Genomic DNA, 21,964 nt, shown 5'->3' on the forward strand with positions numbered 1-21,964 from the left:
TACATCCATTTCTGATTTCATGCTGCAAGATGTGTTTTAGTAAAAACCCATATCAATACCATCATTTACATCCATTACCAATTACATACTGCAAGATGTGTTTTAGTAAAAACCCATGTCACTGCCATCATTTACATCCATTTCTGATTTCATGCTGCAAGATGTGTTTTAGTAAACACCCATGTCACTGCCATCATTTACATCCATTACCAATTACATACTGCAAGATGTGTTTTAGTAAAAACCCATATCAATACCATCATTTACATCCATTACCAATTACATACTGCAAGATGTGTTTTAGTAAAAACCCATGTCACTGCCATCATTTACATCCATTACCAATTACATACTGCAAGATGTGTTTTAGTAAAAACCCATATCAATACCATCATTTACATCCATTACCAATTACATACTGCAAGATGTGTTTTAGTAAAAACCCATGTCACTGCCATCATTTACATCCATTCCTGATTACATACTGCAAGATGTGTTTTAGTAAAAACCCATGTCACTGCCATCATTTACATCCGTTACCAATTACATACTGCAAGATGTGTTTTAGTAAAGACCCACGTCAATACCATCATTTACATCCATTCCTGATTTCATGCTGCAAAATGTGTTTTAGTAAAAACCCATGTCACTGCCATCATTTACATCCATTACCAATTACATACTGCAAGATGTGTTTTAGTAAAAACCCATGTCAATGCCATCATTTACATCCATTCCTGATTTAATGCTGCAAGATGTGTTTTAGTAAAAACCCATGTCAATGCCATCATTTACATCCATTCCTGATCTCACGCTGCAAGATGTGTTTTAGTAAACACCCATGTCACTGCCATCATTTACATCCATTCCTGATTTCATGATGCAAGATGTGTTTTAGTAAAAACCCATGTCAATGCCATCATTTACATCCATTCCTGATTTCATGCTGCAAGATGTGTTTTAGTAAACAGCCATGTCAATGCCATCATTTACATTCATTCCTGATTTCATGCTGCAAGATGTGTTTTAGTAAAAACCCATGTCACTGCCATCATTTACATCCATTACCAATTACATACTGCAAGATGTGTTTTAGTAAAAACCCATGTCACTGCCATCATTTACATCCATTACCAATTACATACTGCAAGATGTGTTTTAGTAAAAACCCATGTCACTGCCATCATTTACATCCATTACCAATTACATACTGCAAGATGTGTTTTAGTAAAAACCCATGTCACTGCCATCATTTACATCCATTACCAATTACATACTGCAAGATGTGTTTTAGTAAAAACCCATGTCACTGCCATCATTTACATCCATTACCAATTACATACTGCAAGATGTGTTTTAGTAAAAACCCATGTCACTGCCATCATTTACATCCATTTCTGATTTCATGCTGCAAGATGTGTTTTAGTAAAAACCCATGTCAATGCCATCATTTACATCCATTACCAATTACATACTGCAAGATGTGTTTTAGTAAAAACCCATGTCACTGCCATCATTGTTGTAAGAGAAGTACAGTGCCATAAAGGAGGTCAGATGAGTACCACTTCAAATCAGAACCAGCTATATAATCTTACAGTGTATTAAATGGCCCAAGTTAAGATGACTTCAGGAGAAAAAGCAAGACAACAATTTCCAGAATGGTTGTCAAGGCAACCAGTTTGGAGTTTGAATATATAATTTTTATAATTTTTGAGGACAACAAAAAAGTCTCTCGTTGAAACTCATATCTATTATGTACATCTGTTCAGTGGGTACAGCAATAACATGATTTTTATGATATCTGCCAAAGAACTGTATCAAATGATCAGCAGAAATAAGAAACTACATACCTTAAGGTACCATGTCATTACAACTACATACCTTAAGGTACCATGTCATTACAACTACATACCTTAAGGTACCATGTCATAACAACTACATACATTAAGGTACCATGTCATTACAACTACATACATTAAGGTACCATGTCATAACAACTACATACCTTAAGGTACCATGTCATAACAACTACATACATTAAGGTACCATGTCATTACAACTACATACATTAAGGTACCATGTCATTACAACTACATACATTAAGGTACCATGTCATAACAACTACGTACATTAAGGTACCATGTCATAACAACTACATACATTAAGGTACCATGTCATTACAACTACATACATTAAGGTACCATGTCATTACAACTACATACATTAAGGTACCATGTCATTACAACTACATACATTAAAGTACCATCTCATTACAACTACATACATTAAGGTACCATGTCATTACAACAACATACATTAAGGTACAATGTCATTACAACTACATACATTAAAGTACCAAGTCATTACAACTACATACCTTAAGGTACCATCTCATTACAACTACATACCTTAAGGTACCATGTCAATACAACTACATACCTTAAGGTACCATCTCATTACAACTACATACATTAAGGTACCATGTCATTACAACTACATACCTTAAGGTACCATCTCGTTACAACTACATACATTAAGGTACCATGTCATTACAACTACATACCTTAAGGTACCATCTCATTACCACTACATACCTTAAGGTACCATGTCATTACAACTACATACCTTAAGGTACCATCTCATTACAACTACATACCTTAAGGTACCATCTCATTACAACTACATACCTTAAGGTACCATCTTATTACAACTACATACATTAAGGTATCATGTCATAACAACTACATACATTAAGGTACCATCTCATTACAACTACATACATTAAGGTACCATGTCATTACAACTACATACCTTAAGGTACCATCTCATTACCACTACATACCTTAAGGTACCAAGTCATTACAACTACATACCTTAAGGTACCATCTCATTACCACTAAATACCTTAAGGTACCAAGTCATTACAACTACATACCTTAAGGTACCATGTCATTACAACTATGTTCAAGAAAATGCTACAACAAAAGTTTCAATATGGCCACCATGGCAGATTGATTGTTAGTCTAACTGGCACCATCTAATCTAGAACTAATTAGATATTATAAGAATCTGTTCTGAAATACCCATGTTGATACAACCAATACATGCAGCAGAAGTAGCAATAACAAGATTTTCAAAATGTCAACAATGGCAGCAACACCAGAGGTCTTACAGGTACAAATTTCATCTAGGACCAACTAAACAGTATAAGAAGTCTTCTGTATAAAAGCCATTCAGAAGTAGCAGAAATAACATGTTAAAGATGGCTGCAGTGACAACCATACCAGATAACCAACTGGAACCCTTTTTAATAAGGACCAACTAGAGCTTGTGATGAATGTGTTTCTAAGTTTTATGGTAATCCTTCAGGCAATTTAGGAGTAGTGATAAACATGTGTTAACAGACAATAAATAATAGGTTAATGCAAAAGCTTTATGAGTCTGCTACCACTACAGTTAAGTCACACAAAAGTTCTGAATGCTCATATTTAAAATGATGTTGCATCTTTTTATGAGCATATATTTAGCTATACACAAACAGTAACAAAGACTCCATTCAGAATAAATTTTGTAACTATTAATAACCACAAACATTAATTTCCTCACAAATTATCTTCAGGCCACAAAATATGTATGTTTCCTATTGCACTAGTTTTAAAATTATGGTCGATGGGTAGGTTATTTTGAATTGTATTGAACCTTAGAGTTGAATGCACTAAGCATTACAATTTTATCACATTTAAGCCAGAAAGCTTTGTGACGGGTCACTCCAACCTTTCTACTTTTCTCCCCCCATGTCAATGTTAAAACTTGAAAGGCTAGGATTTATGACTGAGTTAGATTCGAACAGAGCATTGCTATGCTGTCCTGAGAAGTAAACATTTGAGCTACTAATAATAACTGCTTGATATACCCCATGCTTCACAGGTTCTATGCTGTCTGAAATCTGATGAAAGAAATGATTATCTTGGGATAATTTAGGGACAGATGCTTATGAATGGCCAGAGTAAATTAAGGCATATACCTTGAAGGTAATGTAAATTTAAAGTGATGACCTTAGTCAAAATTCTTTAGTCTTAAATTTCCCGAGATAGGAAGTGGCTCCAAGGATGCCTAAAAAGACTAGTGCATTTCTTGTTAAACAAGAAAAGGGGACCAGGTGGCTGTCTTGTTTAGTGCTAGGATGCACAATTTCTGAAAGAGAACAGCATTAGGTACACAATTTTAATTTTCCATGTAATTTTCTATTGCCTGACTGTTTGTTTAATGCAAATGTGTTTGATATGACTAGAATCTATATTATGTATTATTTATTCAATTTCATGGAAATCTGTTGATGCTAGAGTTTGTATGCAATTTATCTCTTTAATTTTACAGTTACTAGTTCATTGATAGTACTGATGATTGCATGCTACCCAAGTTTTCATATGTGTAGGATTTCATAGGGTTATATGAAATAATTTCCTTGGTCTGTTAGGATGATTTTGATTATCATGAGTTAACGATAATCACATTTATATCTGATTTTGTTATGTTTAAATAATCTTGTAAGTTAGGGATTACTGTGGGCTAGAATTTTGTGAATTTTATGCAACAGTAATCGAGCATGTGGTAGCGTAGGTAAAGAGATATGGTTAACGTTGGATATACCACTAATGTGTTAATTATGGCCTGTCGCTGTGAAGCGAGGGAGATTGATTAGTATATATCATGTACTCAGTGCTTAAAGTACTAGACAAAATCAGCTCAATTAGATGCACAAATTAATTTCAGGAATTATTTTTTTTGCCATGGGGGGGAAAAGTGCTATGGTCAGTAATGGAAACCATGGACAGTCGGTCAACCGGAAAAACACATATTTTTTGGATGGGGCCTCAATATTTTTTTACCTATGAACAGCCTAACTGACTGGTTTCTTGTTATGTGCATTCTGTATTTACAAAGAGTACTTTTCTTCTAACATGTGTCTAAACAGAAATTTCTTATCAAAAGTTTTATATTCCAGAATTTTGTCAACAGAATTTGCAATGCAGAATTTTCACAAAAAAATCTATAATAATTCTTCACAATCTGGAATTAATGGCATCTCTGCACAAGAAACCTTTAGGTAAAAACATATGTTAATATAGACTATCCCTTCAAGAGAAGTAGAAATAACAGATTTTTAAGATGGCTCATATGGTGGCCATCTTGAAGATACGATATGAAACATTTTCATACATGTGACAGAAGTTTATTTTTAGCAAAAAATACAAAGTAGATTTGACAATCTGTGCAGGAAGAGTAACTACAACAAGTCTTTCAAGATGGTCACCATGACAGCCATGTTGGATGTTAGACTGGTATCACTGTCACTAAGGATCATATACATATCAAAAGAAGGTATTTAATAAAAACAAGGATCATTAAACATCATAAAAAGTCTTTTGGTGAAACACCATCTCTCTATAGGAAAAGCAATAAATAGATTTTTAAGATGGACAATAGGATAGCCATTACAGTTCAGGACTATCTAGATCTCAGGATCTCTATGCAAAGTTTCAAGACTTTCAAAGTAGTAACGATAATGAACAGCTGCTACCGAACAATGGAAATACAATGGACATTCAAAACTGGACCTGGGATTGAAAAAGTTTTTCCTTTCAATTACTCAACAAAAATGTCTTCCTTTGTTGGTCTTTAATTAAATGTATGCTTTTGTTTGTCTTTGTGCATGCATGTGTACGAGATTTGTGTACTATGTGTATAAGAAATATTATACAGTGATTTACTACTGTAACAGTTATTAAAGATATCCATTTCAAAATAATACCAGTCTCCATAAAAAATCAAGCCTTTATTTAAATTGTAAACATGGAATTACAAATAAGTGAATTGCTACAAAAAATATCTCAGGTTTCACTATTTTCATGGTAAATTTGGGTTGCATAAACCATTATTTTAAATATTATTAACAAAAAACATCACAAATTCATATCTGGAAAAATGAAACCTACTTCAATGATAAAATAAACCTTGACAACAACAAGAACATAACAGATTGCCTGGACTTATTGCTTTGTATGTCACTGAGACATTTAATATATAATTAATGGGGTATTACTGAATGAGAGACTTTTTTCATGTACATTTTTTTACTGACCCTGACATTTACTTAAAACTATTCAAAGATTTTTAATTTCATAACAAAGCATAACATATTTTGCTAATTGCTTAACTTAGAAAAGTGCAATTAACAATTGGGTAAAGTGTGCAAGTTTACACTAGGTTTGTTACCTAGCCATCTATGTCTAATGGAAGCAATTTTGAAACTTTAGTGAGTAGCTTTAATTAATAAATGTAACCAGTGTTAAAAATAAATAGGATCAACATCAAATTATTTCTTCATTCTAATGTCTAGAAAGCAAGAATGCGGAGAAAGAGATTAATATTTCTGATAGGTGAGTACTATTAATGAAAAATAATTGAAATATCAGGGTCAAATATGAGGCACCTCAAGGGAAAGCGGGGATGAGTTAGCATAAGAATTGCACACCAAACAATTATTTGCCAGATTGTTCTTTTTGCCAGATTTATTTATGCAAATTACAAAATTGATAACTGATCAGTTGACCATCCATCCTTGAGGAGCAGTGACACCAAGATTTTCACAAATTAATGGCCTTTTAACTTGGGACTGGCTACATGATATATTTTGGTGAAAATCTCATGTCAATATGGCCATCCATTGTTGAGGAGTTGTGACACCAAGATTTTCACAAATTAATGGCCTTTTGACTTGGGAGTGGCTACATGATATATTTTGGTGAAAATCTCATGTCAATATGGCCATCCCGAACCTAATTATACTGACAAATCTCTAACAGTAGTTTCCCAGTATCCAATCTGTATATTTAATGCTACTCATCGTTATGTAGTTATCTATAACAACGACAATTATTAAAACATCAGCAGTCTCAAAGAAAAACACAAAGTGGGCATGTGGTAATTTATCCTCCACCATTCCCTATTTCCTATAAAACTCTTTCTTCCCCTCCCCATATTTGCCATAAATGAATAAAACTTAAGCATGAATTATCCTAGCATAGTGAACAAGACACACTTAATACCTGCATGAATTATCCTAGCATACTGAACAAGACACACTTAATACTTGCATGAATTATCCTAGCATGTTGAACAAGACACACTTAATACCTGTGTGAATTAACCTAGCATATTGAACAAGACACACTTAATACCTGTACGAATTAACCTAGCATAATGAACAAGACACACTTAATACCTGCATGAATTAACCAAGCATATTGAACATGACACACTTAATACTTGTATGAAATAGCCAAGCATAATGAACAAGACCAATTTAATACCTGCATGAATTAACCTAGCATACTGAAGACACACTTAATACTTGCATGAATTAACCTAGCATAATGAACAAAATACAATGCCTGTATGAATTAACCCAGCATACTGAACAAGACACACTTAATACCTGCATGAATTAACCTAACATAGTGAACAAGACACACTTAATACCTGCATGAATTAACCTAGCATACTGAAGACACACTTAATACTTGCATGAATTAACCTCGCATAATGAACAAGATACAATGCCTGTATGAATCAACCTAGCATACTGAAAAAGACACACTTAATACCTGCATGAATTAACCCAGCATTCTGAACAAGACACACTTAATACCTGCATGAATTATCCTAGTATACTGAACAAGACACACTTAATACCTGCATGAATTAACCCAGCATTCTGAACAAGACACACTTAATACCTGAATGAATTATCCTAGCATACTGAACAAGACACACTTAATACCTGCATGAATTAACCTAGCATACTGAACAAGACACAATTAATACCTGCATGAATTAACCTAACATACTGAACAAGACACACTTAATATCTGCATGAATTAACGTAGCATAACAAACAAGACACAGTTAATACCTGTATGAATTAACCTAACATACTGAACAAGACACACTTAATACCTCCATGAATTAACCTAGCATAATGAACAAGACACACTTAATACCTGCATGAATTAACCAAGCATATTGAAGACACACTTAATACCTGTATGAATTAACCTAACATACTAAACAAGACACACATAATACCTGTATGAATTAACCTAGCATACTGAACTAGACAACACACTAAATACCTGTATGAATTAACCTAACATAGTGAACAAGACACACTTAATACCTGTATGAATTAGCCTAGCATACTGAACAAGACACACTTGACATGTGTATGAAATAGCCTAGCATACTGAAAAAGAAAAAAATTAATACTTGTATGAAATAGCCTAGCATAATGAACAAGAAACATATTACCTGCAGGAATTAGCCAGAAGTACTAAAAAAGACTGAAATGAATGAAGCAACCCTTCTCTGATTTATCCAAAATATGAAATACATGTACTTACTTGACAGTCAACATTTTGTCAATAAGAGGCTTGGCTGTGGCAAAAGAATTCACTCCAACTGTGGCTACAGCAAGACCTGAAAAAATAACATCGCAATTTATTATTCAATTTGCAATCTGTCTTCTCAAGCTAGCACAGAAGTAATATATTATAGTTTAATATCTTGGCATTCAAATTGGTTCAGTGTATGAGATATATTGCATATAAATGCATAATAAATTACAGATTCAGTTGTTATCTATGTCTATATTATCTTTTGGTGTATGACTGTAGACTGCAATAAGCTATATATAGTTGTTTTGTATATCAATACTGTGTCTTTACTTTTGGTGTATGACTGTAGATTGCAATGAGCTGTACACAGGTGTCATGTACATCAATACTGTGTCTTTACTTTTGGTGTATGACTGTAGATTGCAATGAGCTATATATAGTTGTTTTGTATATCAATACTGTGTCTTTACTTTTGGTGTATGACTGTAGATTGCAATGAGCTATACATAGGTGTTATGTATATCAATACTGTCTATAAATATAGACTTCTGCAAATAATTTGTTTCATCGAACCAATTTCTCCCACACAATATGTATGGGTGATGACAGTGCTATCAAGGGAAGTAATTATGTAAGCTTATAATATATTGTAATATCAAGTGATGCAGTCCAATAACTGTAATTGGTGCCCTTCCTGCTTTTTGTTCCCACAAAGAATCTGAATATGCCATTTTATTTTTCTGTACTAACTATTAAAACTTCTTAAGTGGCTTATTGTCCCTTTCATCTTGAACATGTATTGCTTGTTGGGAAATTCTGAAAGCAACAGCTTGATCATGCAGATGTTTGGCATGAAAAAATTATGAGCAGGTTAAAGCATCTGAGGTACTCCTGTAAATTTAGTCTGATTCCCTTGCCAAATACACTGAATCTAACATGTAACCCAGATGTGAATCAAACACGTCTTAATCTGGATTTTACCAAAACGATGATATTTCTGTGATTTTTGCTTTCATTCCATAAACACATATTATAAGGGTCATTTTCATAAGACTTGTAGCCAAAAGGTAAGGGATGGCAAGTCTGGACAACTTTGCTATACCTGAATTTGTTCTATAATGAAGTGTGTTAAAGTGGGGTTTCAATGTATTGCTTTAACAGTATTTTTGCCACCTCATATTGACATGACTATCCATTCAGAAGAAGTATCTATGTTAAGATTTTGAAAAGCAGTCAATTCTGAGGTTAGATCAGCTAAATTTTTAATATTGGAACAACTATATATAATGAAAATGAAGTATTTTTTTTAATGTTGGTAAGCTATTACTCATGAGAGCTGTAAAATTCTGGCAGGTCACATTGGCACTATGTTCCATTAGAATGAACTGCATTCTGGGAGGTCACATTGGCACTATGTTCCTTTAGGATGAACTGCATTCTGGGAGGTCACATTGGCACATAGTTTCATTAGGATAAACTACATTCTGGGAGGTCACATTGGCACTAAATTCCATTAGGATGAACTGCATTCTGGGAGGTCACATTGGCACTATGTTCCTTTAGGATGAACTGCATTCTAGGAGGTCACATTGGCACTATGTTCCTTTAGGATGAACTGCATTTTGGGAGGTCACATTGGCACTATGTTCCTTTAGGATGAACTGCATTCTAGGAGGTCACATTGGCACTATGTTCCATTAGGATAAACTGCATTCTGGGAGGTCACATTGGCACTATGTTCCATTAGGATGAACTGCATCCTGGGAGGTCATTATGTTCCATTAGGATGAACTGCATTCTGGGAGGTCACATTGGCACTATGTTCTTTTAGGATGAACTGCATTCTGGGAGGTCACATTGGCACTATGTTCCATTAGGATGAACTGCCTTCTGGGAGGTCACATTGGCACCATGTTCCATTTGGATGAACTGCATCCTGGGAGGTCATTATGTTCCATTAGGATGAACTGCGTTCTGGGAGGTCACATTGGCACTATGTTCCATTAGGATGAACTGCATTCTGGGAGGTCACTATGTTCCATTAGGATGAACTGCATATGGTGAGAAGCATTTTAGTAAAAGTACTCAGTTACTATGACCATCCCAGTAAGACAATAGTGACAATAAAAATGTAAAATATGGTCACTATTACACACCACAATTATTACTTAGTATTTTCCTGCAAAAGCCATGTCCATTTCACAATCTGTTCAGAAGAAGTAGCTATAACAAGATTTTCAAATTGATGACTGTCATTTTCAATGTCCAATGGTAACATTTTCATTCAAGACCAAGTAAACATCACAAGGCTTGGTGAAAATCCTTAGTTGATACTACCATTCAGGACTGGCAAAATACTGTGGCCATACTGACTGTCTAAATGGCACCACTTTAGATAAACTAGACCGCGGGAAGAATGTGTGTGCAGAGTTTCACTGCAATCCTCTGAGAAGTTTATAAGGAATAACAAACTTGTGCTAGCAGATGGATGACAAACAATGGGCCATCATGTAAGCTCTTCCAATCTATCTGTAACTCAGTGAGCTATAAACTGCAAGACAAACTGCACTCTGATGATTCTGTCTTACAATGCATTCAGCTGCAGAACAAAAAGGGCAATAACTCAAAAAGAGCAATAACTATAACAAAATTGCAAAAGTGAAGTGATTTCTTGATGTGTACATTTTCAAATGATTGCCACAACATGTATAAAGTTTTACTGAGATCAGCTGTTCACAAGATCCTGTCATACACTGCATTTAGCTCCATATGAAAAAGGTCATAATTATTACTGTGATCTGTTGAAATGCACATCTTCAGATGATGACCATAACATGTACCAAGTGATGCATCAAGATTTGTGTTCACAAGATTCTGACATACAATTCATCCAGCTGCATGAAAAAAAAGGACAATAACACAAAGCATAGGCCTGCAATTCAAGTCTAAAACTAAAGTATTGGACAATAACAGTAACACAAAGCCAGGGCCTGCAATTCAAGTCTACAACTGACGTATTGGACAATAACAGTAACACAAAGCCAGGGCCTGCAATTCAAGTCTACAACTGAAGTATTGGACAATAACAGTAATACAAAGCCTGGGCCTGCAATGCAAGTCTACAACTGAAGTATTGGACAATAACAGTAATACAAAGCCTGGGCCTGCAATTCAAGTCTACAACTGAAGTATTGGACAATAACAGTAACACAAAGCCAGGGCTTGCAATTGAAGTCTACAACTGAAGTATTGGACAATAACAGTAAATGAAGCCAGTGCCTGCAATTCAAGCCTACAACTGAAGCATGCTGTAAAATATGTGATCTCAAGGGTGAAGAGGTAAGCACATGATTTGCAGAATAAACTCTCTTAATTTCATAGTGATTCATTGTAACTATGAACAAAATCCATCAAGCAGTTTTGCATACTTGTGTTTTCATTCACCAAACTGGAGTCAATTTTGGCAGTGAGATAATTCATAAAAAATAACTAAGTTGCTCTCACCCCTATTTAATAAAAAATTTATTGATTCTAAGAGATTACTGCACACAAACAATGCCAGTAATAGCAACAGAGAGAAAAAGAAGAATCTAATTATCCCCTGGAAAGTGCCAATGCTTCCCTAAACACAGAAGATGCAGAAAAAGTATGCATTGGTGACTTCTGGTAAATATATGCCATACTGCTTCCTCTCTTGGAAAAAATATGGGCATGTCTAAAGAAAACGACAGGTTTTGAATCTGAATTGACCTTATGATGGAAATACAGGTTTTGAATTTGAATTGACCTTATAAGGGAAACACAGGTTTTGAATTTGAATTGATCTTATGATGGAAAAAGGTTTTGAATTTGAATTGACCTTATGATGGAAACACAGGTTTTGAATTTGAATTGACCTTATGATGGAAACACAGGTTTTGAATTTGAATTGACCTTATGATGGAAACACAGGTTTTGAATTTGAATTGACCTTATGATGGAAACACAGGTTTTGAATTTAAATTGACCTTATGATGGAAACATAGGTTTTAAATTTGAATTGACCTTATGATGGAAACAGAGGTTTTTAATTTGAATTGACCTTATAAGGGAAACACAGGTTTTGAATTTGAATTGACCTTATGATGGAAACAAAAAGAAAAAGAGACCCAGGTGGCTCTAAGAATGTTCACAGGCTGATACAGGCTTAATTGCTAAATGCAACAGCAGTGGGTCAAATATAATCTGTTTATGAAAGTGTACAATATTTATCTTACTGCTTTTCTAGTTTTCAGAGGGTTTACAAATTTCAAGAATAAGAATTAAAGATGTTTTTCTTTTTCCTGAGAACACAAATTCACTCTCAGTCAAGTCTACTTTCAAGTCTACCAAATTTATTACACCTTTTGATTCACTATGAAAAGCATGCAAAGTGCTTTAAATGGCACACACATCAACTACATGCAAAGTGCTTTAAATGGCACACGCATTAACTACATGCAAAGTGCCTTACATGGCACACATATTAACTACATGCAAAGTGCCTTACATAGCACACACATTAACTACATGCAAAGTGCCTTACATGGCACAAACATTAACTACATTCAAAGTGCTTTAAATGGCACACACATTGACCCTTTACCTCATAGAGTATATGGCTTTTAAGGCCTTCAATACACATGTAGCAAAGTTACCCAGTGCAGTGCGCTATAAGTAGAATACCTGTTACCTATTCAACTCCATACGCATATGCCTGCCTGTTAACTGTTAAGCAATGTAGTGTATGTTATGTTTAACAGCAATTTTAACCATTTTACTTTTTTTGTACACATCTATTATGTATGGAAAGATTTAAGAGTAAGTCTGATCATAACAGCTGTGTAATTATTTTTCACTGAAGAATTTTTTACGTGCTTTAAAATCTTGAGAGAACTTGTTCACTGTCAAGTCAGTGAAGCTGCAAGACCAACTGTAGCTGCCATTTCTCATACTCAAAATTTACAAGTTTTTTGTCTGCATCTACATCACTAAGTCATCTGATTTTGATAATTTCTAAAAACTTATTGCTGCTATATCAATATCAGAGCCTTTACCTAAGTTATTGAAGCTTTCATAGTTGTGATTCTAATCAAGAAAACTGTAAGTACTGAAAAAATCCGCGACCTCCATTCGGGAGAGTGGAGAATAAATCCCAGTTCCTTTAAATAGCAGATTTTGACCAAAACATAAACAGTGACCACATGATCTGACGTAATGGTCATTTGCAGAAATGAATGTAGTCTCTAATAGGGGGTTTTCCCTGAAGGTGGCACAACAAAAACCCGATTAAAATGGCTGATGTTTACATCAGGTATCCAAATAAGCTTCCATGCGAATGGAGTAGAGGCTTCCAAAGGCTCTTCTATGTAAATGGAGTAGAGGCGTCCAAAGGCTCTTGTATGAGGTAATGGGTTAACTACATGCAAAGTGCCTTAAATAGCACAAATATTAACTACATGCAAAGTACCTTAAGTGGCACACACTTCAACTACATGCAAAGTGCCTTAAGTGGCACACACATTAACTACATGCAAAGTGCCTTAAATGGCACACACACTGACTACATACAAAGTGCTTTCCATTACACATTCATTAATACATACAAGCAATCCCATGTAAAGTGTTCCTCTTCTAAATGCACACTTTGGTACTTATCACTTACATCATATGTGGGCTACAATATGGGTTTGCAGAAAACTTTTCATCAATTTTGTTAAATAATTTCTCAAACGTTGTTTACATATTTTATATTCTTAGCAACAGCAGCCATTTTGAATCCAAGATCTCAAATTTGGTGATAATTTTTGTGTGGTTTAAGTTGCTTTTCCTCATTTGAAACTGTTGGCATATCTGACAGCTGCGTTTTCAGTACAAACTTAAGATGAATTCATGCTTTCAGTACAAACTTAAGATGCCTTCATGTTTTCAGTACAAATTTGTGATGCCTTCATGCTTTCAGTACAAACTTAAGATGCCTTTATCTTTCAGTACAAACTTAAGATGCCTTCATGTTTTCAGTATAAATTTAAGATGCCTTAATGTTTTCAGTACAAACTTAAGATGCCTTCATGTTTTCTATACAAACTTAAGATGCCTTCATGATCGAATGCTATCATATTGGGTATAGTTCTGATAGTGATTTTTGAGAAAGCATTTAATTCTATTTTAGTAATAATGGCAACATTTGAAGGAAAAATGGCATTTTTGTTGAAATTCAATGATCTTGATGGCAAGTTACTATGTCAGATATGACTGCTTTTCCAAATGAGTTTAATTAAATAAATACACTCTGCCAAATACCAAACCAGTTAAATTATCAATTAAATACACTGTCAAATACCAAACCACTTAAATTATCAACACTGAAGGGTCAATCAACACTGAAGAGTAGATCAATGCTGAAGGGTAGATCAACACTGAAGGGTAGATCAAAGATCAACACTGAAGGGTAGATCAACACTGCAGGCAGCCTACAGTATCTCATAGTTAACAAATGAATGGTGAGTACAGAATAGAGTTTAAACCAAGGAATCAAATCTCTACCATAGGCCATAATTTTTTACCCTCCAAAAGTCATTTTTCATCACACAATACTGCAGGATCCCTCTGGAAGCAGCTTATCTCTTACTGACAATACTGCAGGATCCCTCTGGAAGTAGCTTATCTCTTACTGACAATACTGCTGGATCCCTCTGGAAGTAGCTTATCTCTTACTGACAATTTAAGTGATTTGTTATGTTGCATAACTTTTAGAAAACTAAAGGTCTTGATCCCAGAACAATCCCTGAAAAATGTGTTTTATATTGATAAAGCAGTTCTGCAGAAGATGCTAAAAGTAGTGAATGCTAAGGAATGAATAATAAACAACACACAATGGATGATGCATGCTACATGATACAATCACTTGGCAATGAGCTAAGATCACTGTATTTACTATGCATTAACAACGTACCATCAGCCAAGCTTGATTGTACTGGAGTGAATGTGGGTTTTCCATATTTCATTGCTTCTGTGAAACTTGCACATCTTACTGACTCTACTCCCTGCAAACAAGTGGATACAATATAATGAATGTCTGAATTCAAAGAAATATAAAACTGTGTAGCAGACTTTTTGCAGATGTAAAATTGGCAATTTTGTTAAAAAAACAAGGGATTTTAACCATTTACCTCATAGAGTATATGTCTTTATAGGCAATTGATATACATGTATCAAAGTTACACAGTGCAGTAAGCTATAAATAGTACACCTGTTACCTATTTGACTCCATATGCATAGGAATGCCTGTTAACTGTCAGAGCAGTGTAGAATAGGTTATATTCAACATCAATTTTAACCATTATTACATTTTTAGTGAGGCCCCAAGTGGCTGAGTGGTGTAATGCACTCTTCATTATAGATCACTGCCATCTCACCTCTGTCTGTGTGGGTTCGAGTTTTGGATTCAGTCAATGATGGTATGTGAGAAAGCTTGCCAGTAGCTTCTTGTGGGTCGGTGGCTCTTTCCAAGGTTTTCCTAGGTTCTTCCTCCACCATTAATACTGGCCGCCATGAAAATGGTGTAGAAGTGTCCAAAGGCACTTCCACGTGAATCAAGTAGAGGCTTCCAAAGGTGCTTCCATGAGGTAAAGGGTTCATTTGATAAAAACAATCATCTATTTTGATGATTCTAGAAATTTGAAAAAATAAAACAACTTGACCTCATACTGGACGTCTGCCATTTAATTTAGGACTAACCTACTTTATGATTAAACTGCATGCCAAGTCTACAGTCAGCTTAGGAGTTGTGATAAAACAACTGGTCATGAACAGAGAGATAATGTACTAAAGGCTATCACAATGGCTCTGTAAGCTTGTTAAATTTGTGTCATACATAAACAAATTCTTACAGTAGTTGGTTTATCTCTTTTCATTCCAAATTCTGCTATTTCTTTAACTTTTCACAGGATTAAAGTCAAATCATTCTATACACTTTCAGGTTGAATTTGCATTTGATGCAATATAACAACCACATGCTTTCAACAAGTATCCTTGTTTTGCATTGTGTTCCATTGACAAATCTATGAGAAACAGACAAAAAGGTTAATTAGAAACTTCTTATTGTTCTGTTGGCACTAGAGTACTAAATTCTATCTGTATATATCATCTATATTTTGTGAAGCTGCAATGAAATTATTTTACGACCAAGACAGACAGACAAACACAAAATGTCCAAGACAAGATGAAATCAGAAACATATCCCACACCCCACAAGTTATCAGAGTTAAGGCATAACAACATACAATGATTTTAACATTCGGCTTGAGATTTTTTATAGCAACAGCTGTCCCTGCCAAGAGACCACCTCCTCCAACTGGGATTATACAGGCATCAAGGTTTGGAACTTGTTCTACAATCTCCAGACCCATGGTCCCCTGACCAGCCAAAATGTGAGGGTGATCATACCTGTAAACGACAGAAAATAAAAATACCTGTGGAAGACTTTTTGGTCACATGGAGTAGCTTAACCTTTAAACATTGGTATCTTATTTGAATTTAACAACAGTACTGTAAATTGGCAAATTATATGCTTGTCCTGTTTTTAATAATTCCCTTTGCAGATGCATGATCCAGTAAAATTTCATGTGTGTTTCTTCCTTACATCCTGTGCAAGGTATTTACAAGTAGCTGTAGATGAAGGAGAACTCAAGTTAATGTGTGGATACCATTTTTCTTTATTCAGTCATAGTGACCTTGACCTTTTGATAGGATTCTTTCTTACTCAGTGTGCGTAACTTTTGTAAAATTTAACAGCTATAATGACAGCTGAAGTTTTCATATGAAAGCCATTTTGTTCTTTCAGTCAGTCACTATGGCCCATGAGCTTAGAGCCAGAAATTGATAGAATTCTTCCTTACCCTATGTACAAGTAATCCACAAAGTTTGGTAACTGTAAATAGACTACAATTTGAATTACTGTGTGGACACAAAACTGGTAACAGATAGTTGGATGCATATACATCCAAACATAAAAACATTTAAAAAAAAACTAAACTTAAACATTCACACTAATAAATACATAGGATGCATGACATGATGGAATGGTGTTCTCTCCAAGAAGTGTCAGACAGAAATGGGGTGGGTGTGTGTTTTACTATTTATAACTAATACTGCAACCAAATATTGACATATTTGCAGTGGTCAATTATGTATTCTGCTTGAGTAGCCATTAGGTTAGCATTAAGAAGGAAGTATATCGTACAAAACACAGGGCAAGACAGAATCAATAAACATATGAAATTGTATGTTATGTCTATGCCTTCATTACTGAGTACATACTGTACACAAACACAGTCACAAACTGACCTAAAACTATTCAATTATTTTATTTATGCATTAAATAAGATTAGATTTTCACAGCGATAAAGAAAAGATGATGACAGTGGCATAATAGTTCTCACCAGGTGTGAACAGTGAACAAAATTTAAAAACAGTTTAACTGCAGAGTTTTTATTTACTAATATGCAATAATTATGTTTAATTCATCAAGCTCATATAATTAAATCATCTTAAGTTATCGATATGTTCTTCATAAGCGGCATTCCAACTATCCATTCACCCATGCTGTGACAAAAATAGCCACCAGAAAAGTGATACTCGTCTAAAGTATACAGGAAATTTTTAAACATTCATACCACTGCTCTTATTTGGATGAAATCTGCATTTTCATGTTTCAGCAGAAGGTAATTAATTTTACATATCATATAATTACACTCATGCTAGAAGATACAACTAGGCCCTTTAATTAAATATCATATAATTACACTCATGCAGGAAGACACAACTAGACCCTTAATTACATATACAACTACACTCATGCAGGAAGACACAACTAGACCCTTAATTACATATACAACTACACTCATGCAGGAAGACACAACTAGACCCTTAATTACATATACAATTACACTCATGCAGGAAGATACAACTTGGCCCTTTAATTAGATAACATATAATTACACTCGTGCTGGAAGATACAACTAGGCCCTTTAATTAGATATCATACAATTACACTCATGCAGGAAGATACAACTAGACCCTTAATTACATATATAATTACACTCATGCTGGAATATACAACTAAGCACTTAATTACATATCATACAATTACACTCATGCAGGAAGACACAACTAGACCCTTAATTACATATACAACTACACACATGCAGGAAGACACAACTAGACCCTTAATTACATATACAACTACACTCATGCAGGAAGACACAACTAGACCCTTAATTACATATACAATTACACTCATGCAGGAAGATACAACTTGGCCCTTTAATTAGATATCATATAATTACACTCGTGCTGGAAGATACAACTAGGCCCTGTAATTAGATATCATACAATTACACTCATGCAGGAAGATACAACTAGACCCTTAATTACATATATAATTACACTCATGCTGGAATATACAACTAAGCACTTAATTACATATCATACAATTACACTCATGCAGGAAGACACAACTAGACCCTTAATTACATATACAATTACACTCATGCAGGAAGATACAACTAGACCCTTTAATTAGATATCATACAATTACACTCATGCAGGAAGACACAACTAGACCCTTAATTACATATACAATTACACTCATGCAGGAAGATACAACTTGGCCCTTTAATTAGATATCATATAATTACACTCGTGCTGGAAGATACAACTAGGCCCTTTAATTAGATATCATACAATTACACTCATGCAGGAAGATACAACTAGACCCTTAATTACATATATAATTAAACTCATGCTGGAATATACAACTAAGCACTTAATTACATATCATACAATTACACTCATGCAGGAAGACACAACTAGACCCTTAATTACATATACAATTACACTCATGCTGGAAGATAGAACTAGGCCCTTAATTACATATATAATTACACTCATGCTGGAATATACAACTAGGCACTTAATTACAAGGTATAATGGTGCATATCATACAATTACACCTGGGTTGGAAGACACAACAAGGCCCTTAATTGCATATCATACAATTACACTCATGCTGGAAGATAGAACTAGGCCCTTAATTACATATATAATTACACTCATGCTGGAATATACAACTAGGCACTTAATTACAAGGTATACTGGTACATATCTTACAATTGCACCTGTGCTGGAAGACACAACTAGGCCCCTAATTACATATCATATAATTACACTCATGCTGGAAGATAGAACTAGGCCCTTAATTACATATATAATTACACTCATGCTGGAAGATAGAACTAGGCCCTTAATTACGTATATAATTACACTCATGCTGAAAGACACAACCAGGCCTTTAACTGAACTGAAAAGACCTGCTGACAAAATGTTTCCAAATGGCAGCTGAAATTAACTGAATATTTTTTGGAGTTGTTCAAAGCTTTTATTATTTTAATTGCAGCTGATAAATAGTATTGGCTGTTCTTAATAACAGCTCAACAACAGCATAGGCCATTCTTAATGACAGCTCATAAATAGCATTGGTCATTCTTAATGACAGCTCATAAATAGCATTGGTCATTCTTAATGACAGCTCATAAATAGCATTGGCCATTCTTAACCACAGCTCATAAATAGCATTGGCCATTCTTAATGTCACCTCATAAATAGCATAGGCCATTCTTAACTACAGCTCATAAATAGCACTGGCCATTTTTAAAAACAGCCCAATATCAATTGTACAAACATCAGATAGTTTGTAAAAATGCTTGTAACCAGAATGAGATTTTGTTTTAGTGGACTTTACAGGATTAAAATAGCAAATGTAAAGAGGCACAAGTCAAACAGCATATGATACCATTGGGATCATGGACAAATGATGTATGGCCTTAAAGTGGGATCATGGAATAATAATGTACATATCAAAAGTGGGATAATGAATAGATGAGATGTGCCCATACCAAATGTGGGATCATGGATAAATAAGGTGTGGCCATACCAAATGTAGGATCATGGATAAATAAGGTGAGGCCATACCAAATGTGGGATCATGGATAAATAAAGTGTGGCCATATCAAATGTGGGGTCATGGATAAATAAGGTGTGGCCATACCAAATTTGGGGTCATGGATAAATAAGGTGTGGCCATACCAAATGTGAGGTCATGGATAAATAAGGTGTGGCCATATCAAATGTAGGGTCATGGATAAATAAGGTGTGGCCATATCAAATGTAGGGTCATGGATAAATAAGGTGTGGCCATACCACATGTGGGGTCATGGATAAATAAGGTGAGGCCATACCAAATGTGGGGTCATGGATAAATAAGGTGTTGCCATACCAAATGTGTGGTCATGGATAAATAAGGTGTTGCCATATCAAATGTTGGATCATGGATAAATAAGGTGTGGCCATATCAAATGTTGGATCATGGATAAATAAGGTGTGGCCATATCAAATGTTGGATCATGGATAAATAAGGTGTGGCCATATCAAATGTTGGATCATGGATAAATAAGGTGAGGCCATACCAAATGTGGGATCATGGATAAATAAGGTGATGCCACACCAAATGTGGGGTCATGGATAAATAAGGTGTGGCCATACCAAATGTGGGGTCATGGATAAATAAGGTGTGGCCATATCAAATGTGGGGTCATGGATAAATAAGGTGTGGCCATACCAAATGTGGGGTCATGGATAAATAAGGTGAGGCCATATCAAATGTGGGGTCATGGATAAATATGGTGTGGCCATATCAAATGTGGGGTCATGGATAAATAAGGTGTGGCCATACCAAATGTGGGGTCATGGATAAATAAGGTGTGGTCATATCAAATGTTGGATCATGGATAAATAAGGTATGGCAATATCAAATGTGGGATCATGGATAAATAAGGTGTAGCTATGTCATAAGTTAAAAATAGCTATATAGCCAGATTATCCAAAGTCTAATTATTTAGCTTACCCATTAATATATGTCAATCCCTGCTCTTTTCCAAGTGATATAGCATGCTTTCTTGACTGAAAATACAAAAATGTGAACAAATTTTTAATAAAAATGTAAGACCAATATTTCTTTAACTATATTTACATTAACCCAAAGTTTGTGGAGGTAACATTTTTGTACAGCCACTAAACTCATTAATAGCTATAAAGCAAAAAATGTTAATCAGGATCCACATGAAATAATTCATCTGAAATGTTTTCTTACTGGGTCTCTTTGTTTCACTTATATATGCAAGGATCTGATTTTGTATAGCCATGAGTAAGCACTTTATATCCCAATTACCATCGATTTTGCCTAGTCATGAGTGCTATTATCCCAATTACCATCGATTTCGCCTAGTCATGAGTGTTATTATCCCAATTACCATCGATGTTGCCTAGCCATGAGTGTTATATCCCAATTACCATCGATTTTGCCTAGCCATGAGTGTTATATCCCAATTACCATCGATTTTGCCTAGCCATGAGTGTTATATTCCAATTAC

The 21,964-nt window shown here is 34.8% G+C and overlaps 1 protein-coding gene across 2 annotated transcripts in view; it reads right to left on the reverse strand.

Annotated features, from left to right (window-relative positions):
* LOC149806332 (uncharacterized) overlaps nt 1-21,964 on the reverse strand; it is a 79,756-nt gene that overhangs the window by 36,177 nt on the left and 21,615 nt on the right. For both annotated transcript variants that reach the window (XM_089951691.1, XM_089951682.1), the window contains exons 6-9: nt 21,439-21,494; nt 16,760-16,922; nt 15,430-15,520; nt 8,463-8,538 (exon numbers count right to left, since the gene is read on the reverse strand). In XM_089951691.1, coding sequence (XP_089807817.1) covers nt 8,463-8,538; nt 15,430-15,520; nt 16,760-16,922; nt 21,439-21,494 — 386 coding nt within the window. The remainder of the gene's footprint in view (nt 1-8,462; nt 8,539-15,429; nt 15,521-16,759; nt 16,923-21,438; nt 21,495-21,964) is intronic.

This window comes from Sinohyriopsis cumingii, chromosome 1 (assembly GCF_028554795.1).
Source record: "Sinohyriopsis cumingii isolate HCF-2022 chromosome 1, ASM2855479v2, whole genome shotgun sequence".
In the NCBI taxonomy this organism is placed as follows: domain Eukaryota; kingdom Metazoa; phylum Mollusca; class Bivalvia; order Unionida; family Unionidae; genus Sinohyriopsis; species Sinohyriopsis cumingii.